At 38.9% G+C, this 9770-nt stretch overlaps 1 protein-coding gene across 1 annotated transcript in view; it reads left to right on the top strand.

Annotated features, from left to right (window-relative positions):
* The window catches only part of MAEL (maelstrom spermatogenic transposon silencer), an 11889-nt gene that overhangs the window by 275 nt on the left and 1844 nt on the right, over positions 1-9770 (top strand). Inside the window, exons 2-9 of the mRNA XM_010284088.1 lie at positions 569-655; positions 2842-2944; positions 4883-5038; positions 5547-5588; positions 6465-6592; positions 7338-7392; positions 7932-8073; positions 9264-9326. Coding sequence (XP_010282390.1) covers positions 569-655; positions 2842-2944; positions 4883-5038; positions 5547-5588; positions 6465-6592; positions 7338-7392; positions 7932-8073; positions 9264-9326 — 776 coding nt within the window. The remainder of the gene's footprint in view (positions 1-568; positions 656-2841; positions 2945-4882; positions 5039-5546; positions 5589-6464; positions 6593-7337; positions 7393-7931; positions 8074-9263; positions 9327-9770) is intronic.

Below are 9770 nucleotides of genomic sequence, written 5' to 3'. Positions count from 1 at the left end.
GTCCTGCTCCAGCTGCAGTGTGCTGGGGCTGTGGCTTTCATGGCAGCTCATCAGGTGGATCTGTGAGGTGCCCCTGGGACAAAATGTCAGGGTGGCCTTTCTCAAAGGGTAAACTAGCTTGTGGCCCAGCTGCTGTATGTTTAGGTGTTCAAGTGGTCATCTTGAGTGGCCTCAGCTGTCTCTGGCCAAGAAGCACAACCTACACCATCCTCCCCTCAGCTGCAGGGGCGCAGCTCTGGCTTACCTGTGTGGTGGGTAGTGGCGGCCCTGGCTGGCAAGAGTGGTTTCAGAAGACCTCTTGTTTGTGGTGGGACAGTGCTAGTTTGCCCTTGTCTGAAGATGCCTCAAAAACACGTGTTTGCTTGGTGTTTTGAATCAAAGCTTACAGTTTTGTTTGGGAGAAAGCTACTGGAAATGTTTGGGTCAATACTAGTTGGCAGTTCTTGCCAAGCATCAATAATGTCCTTTGGAAATGCACAATTTATTTCTTACACGGAGTTTGTTGGTTTGTGGGACTACTAGAAGGAAGCAGTAAAAACCTTTTTTTGACAATGTGCTTTCTTTCAAGTTGCTGACTAAGGAAGAAAAGATGGTGTATGCGGAGAAGGCTCGCAAGTGGAATGAAAAGAAATGCTCTCAGAAGATGGCAAAAGAGGTAAATGCTGAGGAAAGAACACCCTTCAATGTAGCCAAATAAGAGGGAGAGTGAGTGGTGTTGGGGTTTGGTCAGCTGCGATGCTGTGGAAGATCACCTGCTTTCCATAGCCTCCAACCTCTGGAGGTCATGGCTGCTGAGGTAGTCCATACTGTTATGAAGGTTAACCAGAAAATTGTTCTGGTTTGAACTGAAGGTGACAATACTGTATATCATTTATGACCAGCACAGCTTATTCCTTTGGTCTTTTTTACGAAGTCAAATGTAGTTCTCTAACAACTTAGCTTTATGTTTAACAATAGTTTGCAGTGACTGACTTAAAATGGCTTTTTTTATTTGTAATACTGTAAATTGGTATGATTTCTGGTCACATGTTGCTTTTGCTTCATGGATGTCCTTAATTTAGATGGTTCTTGTCTGATGGCCTGAAACCACATCTTATGTCTAGCTGATTTGGCATTCTCGAGTGGCTATGTGGTGGACCAGGTCAATGAAATGTTGCAGCCTACACACAAAAAAAATAATTATACCTTGCTATTATTTTTAGATTGGTTTGATTATGGAGAGAATAGTAATGCCATGGTAGAGGACAGAATCTCACAATGTAGAAGTAAGCAGTTACGTTAAGCAGAATGTGATTGTGGTCAGAAATACTGCTAAATAGATCCCTTCTATTTAGTGTCTTGTATGGGGGTGGTGGTGTCCCTTTTTTTTTCTTTTTTCCTTCTGTCTGTCTGTGTCTCTCCCTCTCCCAGCAGTTTTCTGAAGGATAGATTGCTTTGGAGTTTGAATTACGTGAGGTGTCAGAAAGCTTATTTTATTCCAGACTTGGTTGGCAGTGTAAAAACTTGTGTGTCAAAGCAAAGAGCCTGGTTGAGTAAATGGATAATACTGCATTTACTTCTTCATCCCATATTACTAGATACTGACTATGAAATATGAATTACTGGTGAGGGTAAATTTTAGGACTTAAAAATGATGCTTTAAACATGATGCTGGAGAGAATGACAGGATGATCGTAGTTTGGAGTAATTAGTAAACCTGGATTGGTTAATTTAGTCAATCTAGACTAGTAGGGAGATGTTAGGCAATGGTTTCTGATTTTGGGGGCTTGCCTGTATGGGAAAGAGCTGTTTAAAACATCATCATCATTGTGTTATTTTAGCAGGCTAGGGTATGTAATTAATGAAGCTCCATTTTCATCTGTAATGTAGAGCCACAGGAAATGACAACTAAGTCATAAATGGAAACTTCTATATTTCCTTCCACAGGTGGTAGCATTTTAGAAAGCTGTAATCAGGGAAAGGAATAAATGCTTTACCAAAATAAAGAACGTCATTCTTATTGCCTGTCAGTGGAAATAGGGAAGTGTATATGTGTGCGATTACATGTCATCTCAATTTATTAATCACACCCCTGTACAGAGACAACCACAGTTATCTTGTGTAGTGAAAGGTCTTGGTCATCTTTTGGAGGTGACCTAAACTTACTTGGATGGGACTAATTCCTCATTTTATTTTAAATAGTTCAAACTGATAATCAACAAACTTTGGCTAAGATGGTCATCTGGAATTAGTGTACCTAGCTGTGGATGTTGTTCCCAATTTGAGTCTTGAATGATTGAATTCTCTAAGCCTGCCAGGTTTCTCTTCCTGTCCTCTTAAAAGCTTATTGTTCATGCATGGATTTCCAGTGCTTAGTGGGCATATGCGTCCGTCTTACTTGGTCTGTGCTAGAGCAATCTGATGACTTCCTTGAGGCTTTATCAGTTTTTCATGAATTCCATTCCTAGTCATAGGCAACTAATGCACGTGCCAAACTTTATGAAAACGTTTATGGAAAAAATTCCATATTGAAAAGTTCCTCATCTGTGACAAGTGGTTGAACCTAAAAAAAACCCTGTTTTTTTTTAAATTACATCTTGTAAATTTAGCTGTAGCTCTTTCCAGTTGTAGTGAGTTGACTAAGGTGCTAAGATACCTATCTCTTGTTTTGTTAGAAGAGAAATTTTGTCTTCCCAGTCTGTGCATTCACAGGCACTTAAATATGAACTGCAGACTTGTTCCACCTAACCGTTACTGTTAGTGGACATCATATGTTCCTCTCATAGAAGGAGATGAAGAACTTCATTGGGGATTAGTAGACTCTTTTGATTTTTTTTTTTTTAACTTTCACATCTTTTTCAGACGTGTAATCTCGCTCATCCGGTTCCTGCTTGTCTGACCACAAAGATGCCCAGTGTTACTTCTCTTCCAGATGCCTCTGCTACGTCTTGGAAGAATGATCAGGGTATAGTAGTCTTAAAGCAGTTGATCCTGGTAGATAAAAGCTTGCCCTTTATAAATACTCTAAGTGGTACCTATACAAAGGCTGTTTACATTTTGCTAATAGCCATCTGTGTCAACTGTTTGTTTTAAACTAATGGTCTACTGCTGTAAAAAATGTATTTTGTAGTATAGAAAAGAGTCAGTGCAAATGTCCCTTCCTCTCTGCCCTCACCAAAATAATTCTGTCCTCTGTTTTTTAGCTGGATGGGAGTATAGCCACGAATAGTTTCTTTACAATTACTTTAAGGTTTTTAAGAAAATGGTAATTCTTCGGCTCCTTCATTTATTACAAGGCCTAATCTAAATTCAGTATAAAAGAATACTTGTACTAATTTTAAATGGTGAAGAGTTGTTAGATATCAAAGTTCAAAATTTGTATGGTACAGGTGTTAAATAAAACTATGACCTGGCCTCTTCGGGAGAATAAAAGAGGGGATATGTACTTTGTCAGTGCTTTTATAACATTCTGGCTTGCTTCCTTATTGAAAGAACTCTTGAAATCTGAAGTGGGGGTACAGACAAGAAGTTTTTATTAGAACTGAGTAATGAACACATCTGTAATCTTTTCCCCAATGAATATTGTGTTATTCTGAAAAATAATAAATGGTAGTACTTACAAGATAAGTCAACCAGCCAGTTAATATAAGCTGTATCTGCTGTGTGGTTAAGTCTCAGCTCAAAGCCTTTTACCTAACGAGTCTCTTGAACTGTTTTCATGTTGTCATGGTTATGGAGGGGTAAGAAAGAGTAGCTCCATGAAAAGTGTAATACCTGTTAGCGTTCTCCCTGCCAGAGGCCGTGTTCCCCTGTCATTGCGATGCAAATTTGATCAGGTTGATCACAGTGGCTTGAGCTGACACAATTGTTCTTTAAACTGAATGAGAGGGATAATGATAAGGGATAACTGAGATGCATTTTATGATGCTGTTCTTTAATACTTCTCAGGAAAAGTCTGCTATGGTTCCCTGTAGCTATAGCCGTTTTCTCATAATGAAAGCAGTTCAAACTCAAGTAGGAGAGGTATCTTTCCTATGACCTGGCAATTTGGAGAGTTTAAGACCCATGTCAGAGAGCACCATCATTCAAGTTTAGGACAACTGGTGCTAAATGCCATAATGTCTGGCATACCATTTCTGTGTAAAAACAGTTATGCATCTCTATTATTTAGTAGAACAAATAGGATTTTTTGATGAGGGGCAGGACTTAATGGTGAGGATTAAACACCTACCTTAAACTTCAGTGAGAACATTGTGACATTCATGAAGAGAAGGATTAAGGTGTATTGTGAAATATTTTTCATAGTTGGATGCTTTTTAAATTAGTAAACGATAATTTTATTTGTTAACATTTGCCATGGGTATTCTTGCCGCCTTCTTTGGGACCTCATTTGACAGAGGAGAAGCAATAATTTAATTAGCAGACTTCGCATCTCCTCTTACTCCAGAAGATTATTACCAGCTCATTTAACTTGTATAAGGTACTGAATTGAGCTTGTGAGGCTGTGTTGCAGTTAGTGATTTTTTTTTTTTTTCCTAACCTTATTTTCCTAAAGGGTGAAGAGACCTATCATAAAAAGGAATAGTAGTTCCTGTTGGATTCCAGGACTCCTAACATTCTTGTGGTTTGATTATTTTCTTTAATTGCTTTTTTTTTCGCCTTGATCTCTACACGTATCTATGCAAGGTGTACCAGGACTACTGATATGCCTGACTTTTGCATAAGTATTAGTTAACTTGTCATCTTGGATACAGAGAAAGATCTGTTGTGTTTTACTCGGTCATTACTCTACTCATTCATGTGATGAAGCGCACTGAAGCCTTCACTGGATGAGGTGAGGCCAGGATGGCTTGCTGTAACCTCTGGTGGCTCTTCTGAATATGTTTTGTTTTTTTTCTTTCAGCTGTGATTGCAGATGTCTTCTACTTCCTGAACATTTACAGCCATGGCAAGCTGCCGTCCCACTGTGAACAGCGCTTCCTTCCTTGCGAGATTGGGTGTGTCAAGTACTCCCTACAGGATGGCATAATGGCTGACTTTCATCACTTCATAGATCCAGGTGAGTGCCAAGGAAGGGAGACAAGAAGTAGTTCATCTTGCTTTAGGGTGAGAGGGAGGCTTTCTAGTGTCACTTAGCGCTGCCCATATTGGATTTCTGATATTAAGACAGATTTATTTCTGTGACTATAAGTTGTTGGACTTCTTAAAATATCAGAGCAGTGGTGATTGTTTCTGAAGAGAGGGACCTTAAGTGTCAGAACTGCATGAAACCACAAAGAGGGTAGAATAAATCCAGGAGGACCTTCAGATGTTTGTGCTTTATATTTCATGCCAATGAATATTTGTCTTGGTTGGACCTAAACACACACAATACAATATACTTTGTTTTTTAAAATGCATATAACTGAAAATAACTTTTTTAAAAATAGTTGTGGCACTTGTACAAGGCCAGGCTCTTCCTTTCTGTACTGGAAATTATGGTGTATAGCTGAGAGTTTAAGGATCTGTCATTGTGGAAGTTGGATAATGATTGTTCTTTTTCTCCTGTCTCCCCTGCTCTTCTGCAGAAGTACCACCACGTGGTTTTCGGTACCACTGCCAGGCTGCTAGTGAGTATCAGTGGAGGAAAAGAATGGTATGCAAAGGTGTACGGTTTTAGACTCAGCTTATCTGATCTGTATCCACATGTTTAAGTCTACAGTTTCTCCTTCTAGGAACTTGTCAAGTTTTAAATACAAAGGAGTGACAGAGCAGCTTGTCACAGTCACATTTTGTGTGTTTCTTGTACCACCCACAAATGGCAGAGCACTTCATCCAAAATGGTTTTGGCAATGGCGGAGTTATTTGTATTCTATCTTCCTATTTTAATTCAATAATAACTGCAGTATGTTCTTAAATGGGACAACTTTGTATGGCTTTAAATGCTTTGAAGTCCATCTGAGCAGAGCGTCATCCCCTCGATAGTCCTTGTCTATATCTTCAGCATGAAGTGCTAATTCATAATAGGGTAACTCAAAGATACTGGTTTGTATTTGACAATTGTGTTTTGCAGCTTTGCATATATTGACAAAGTTAAAGTATTTATACTGTTGTTGTGTCTGACTTGGCCTGCCTTGTTTCCCTTATGACTCTTAAGTAGTGTTTATAGGAAAAAAAACTGGAATCTATTAGGACACTTCCTCTCCTTGTGTACAGAGGGAACAAACTTGGCCCATGTTTTCCAATGTCAAATACTTATATAATGGCCTTTTAAGAGGTGAGTGAGTGTGTGTCAGCTCACAGCCCAGACTCACCAGTCTTTTGCTGATGGAAGCAAGGTTTTGATCGCTTAATCACAGACACTAGTTGTAGAGAAGACGAGGGGGGGGTGTGTGTGTGAATATATATATATAAAAAAAAGATACAACTCCCTCTTTCTTTGTATCACTTAAGGAAACAGGACTTCTCATAACTTTTTTTTTTCTGCCCCTCCCCCCCTTCATTAGGTGATGCCACTCATAAGATCCCTATATCTGGATTTCATCTTTCACGTACTTGCTACGCAGTTGTTTTACGGGAACTTCTTGAGTTTGTCCAGCCAGCCAGAGGTGCTCGGCCTCGCTTCTACTGTAGGGTATGGTCAAGGTCAAAGTAAGATGCCCTAATTCAAAACCTCCATTGTAACTTTTTTATAAAGCAGAGACCTCATTTTCTGCCGCCTTATTTTCAGCATGCACTTCTGGCTCTAGTCCACTGATGAACATTTCACTTGCTCTCTGACATTGTTTTGACTTAGGTTAAGGTCTTTTAAGATTGACTTGAATTGATTGTACTGAATAATAGTCATGCAATCCTGCTTTTCTAAGGGATGTTTTTATGATACTTTCCCCATGAGAATACTGTACATCTTAATTTTTGCTCAAGTTTCATTTGCCAATGAGCAAAACAAAACGTTGAGATTCAGAGGCATTTAAGCTTCATGACAGTTATATTATGTTTTGATTCCATTTGAGCCTAATGTTAATCCTTAAACAGACAGGGAGGGTCAAGATCTTGGTCTCCACCCATTAATATAGGGCTCTGAAGAAATACACATTAGAAAAAAAATCTCATAGCACTTAATGGAGGTATCTGTAGTATGGGTTAACCTTTAACCTGTCCCCAAACATTAGTCCAGAATTTCTCCTGGGGTTTGGTTAGAAAGCCTCCATGGCATTTGGTTCCTCTTCAAGATAATTTTTAGGAAGAGTGTACATTCAGTCCCACAAACATTGAATTTTGTTTTGGAGGTGACTTTTTCAGACGTAATCAGAGGTCTTGCAGATGTCAGAATTATATACTGCACTTCTTCAATGTGACTGAAATTTTCTTTCCTCTAGTCTAACGACAGATTCCGAATTAACTGGTGTCTCAATCGAATGGCTAGCGTAACAGGTGGGAAATGGATCATTTTTGGCCTTTTTTTTCTCCCCAAGAAAGAAGGGTTATGTAATCATGAACAGCTGTATTTGAAGATCTTTGGGTCTCAAAGGTTTCATAAAAGCTGATAGCCAGAACTACTTTGCATGCTTCTTCCTCTTCTTTTCCTCCAGCTAACTGGCTAATGAGCACATCTGTAGAATAACATACACTGTTTCTTGCTCAGCCAGTTGAAGGAGCACTAGAGGCAGTGAGATTACTGTGAAGGTGAGCCTGTGATAACACATGGGAAAACTAACAGCTTCTGAGGAGAGATGACCTGCAAGTAGGATACATAATTACTGAGGTGGAGAAAATTATGCAATATAGGACCCACTTTGCTAGGAAGACAGGTTTTATTAAAACCACTAGTGGAATAACTTCTTAAGGTTTACAAGAGCTTTGGTGCTCTGGTAAGAGGCTGGGCAGTGAACAGGGACTGGCTGAGAAGTGAGCTGAACAGAATATTCACAGACTCATTTATTCTCTTGACCTGGATTTTCTCTGAGCTTTAGGCATTGAGAGCCATATGGAGCTTCTTGCTGTAGAAGACCTGGTAGTAGAACTGTACCAGAAGAAATACCAAAAGGAGCCATCCAAGACTTGGGTGTGTAGAGAACTGGATGTCTTCCTGTGGGATTTCTCCAGTAATACCAGGTATATTGGGTTCTTCTTTGTGGAAACGTGTTAGCCTGACATGTCTTGGTGCCCTACATACAGTTTGTATGCTGTTAGGGTAGAATGTTCTGTAAGCTTTCTAATTAGAAATGCTTCTTGTCACCTCGTGAGTACAACTGGAAATGAAAATTACTTTTCCAAGAGAAGTGTAAAGATAGATGGCTTTTTAATGCTGAGTCTGAGGACCAATTTAAAGGAGGGGGTAAAAAACAGGAATAAAATCTATTGTGGTATTTAACTGGAAATCACAGAATTGAGAGGATTCAGACTCTCTTAGAAGGTTAATTTTGATGAGACCTGGCTGTTGCTATACAGCAAATGCTTCATGCTGCTACTGTGGTGAGGGACAAGGTATGTTTGCCAGTGGTATAAATCAAATTCTCAAGCATAAGCGTTAAGCTAGATCCTTTCTTTTTCTTCCGGAATGAATGTTCTTTACAACACATCACCACCCCACCCCCCCGCCCCGTCCCATATGTCTTGAATGGTAAAACTTCTCCTGCTTTCAGATTCTTCCGTGCTTGTACAAAGAAGTGGCATGTAGCTTGTGGTGTTGCAAGGGAATATTTAGTGATGCAGTTAACTTAGAAATATACTTTAACTTTTCTTCTGCTACTGTTTTAAGTAAGAACCAATAATTTGATCTTAAATTTTAGTAGATCTTAAAAAAAAAAAAAAGGATTATTTTTGGAAGTCTATTTACAGTATGAATTTTAAGATCTGTTGGGATAATCAGTATCACCTTATCTTTTTATAGTTGGGCAGTTTTCTACTTCCATGAGTATCTTCACACTAGAGGGAGACCTTAACAAGAGTGAATACTCTTTTGGGGAGGAAAGTGAGGTTGCTTATACTAACAGGAACTATTTCACATTAATGGGAAACTTCAAATTGTTGCCTTTAAATTCCATTTGTGTCTTAGGATTCTCTTTTCCCCCTTGTCCCCACCTCAGCATGCCAGCGGGTTGCCTGTTAAGGAAGCTTTCTAACTCTGCACAAAGCACTTATAGCTTAGGTATTGAATGTTGGTTCTCTGTGAAATTTTAAAGGTACTATATGGTTGCTGAGACAAACATATTTAATATTTGTTCCTGTTTGTTCTGACCAGACCAACTGTTTATTAAAGATGTGGATGCTCCTGAAATAAGCCTGAACTTTATTTCATGTAGGTGCAAGTGGCACGAAGAGAGTGATATACTCTGCTGTGCTTTGGCATCCTGTAAGAAAATTGCGTGAGTATTCCTAAGGAGTTATCTCCCCTATGATGACTTTTTATTTTGTTATAGATGCACATTTTTTGCTCTGGCTTCTCTAACTGCCTGGAGCACTGTAGTTCTAGATCTTGAGTTTTATATATTCCTTCCACCCCCAAGATTTTGTTCTATTTGTTACTTTCATGGTTGCTTTTATGGCTTAGCAGTATGCTGTAAGTCTTAGCATTTAGATGTAATTTAATTTCTGTGATAGTAATGTCCATCACTGTAGTCATCCTTTCACTACCTCCGCTTAGTATTGGAGAGTTGAGAGAAGTGTTAATTACATTAGAATTCACAGTTTTTCTTCAGAGGTTTAGTATACCTGTATTTGGTGAGAAATTCTCTGTATTCTAGTATATCTCTAGTTTGGAAACTTTCATACTGCCTTACATATAATGTAGATACATAAGGTTCTGTAAA

The sequence above is a fragment of the Phaethon lepturus genome, unplaced genomic scaffold, assembly GCF_000687285.1.
Source record: "Phaethon lepturus isolate BGI_N335 unplaced genomic scaffold, ASM68728v1 scaffold17683, whole genome shotgun sequence".
Lineage (NCBI taxonomy): Eukaryota > Metazoa > Chordata > Aves > Phaethontiformes > Phaethontidae > Phaethon > Phaethon lepturus.
Note: the sequence above shows the minus strand (reverse complement) of the source record. Positions and strands in the feature narration are given on the sequence as shown.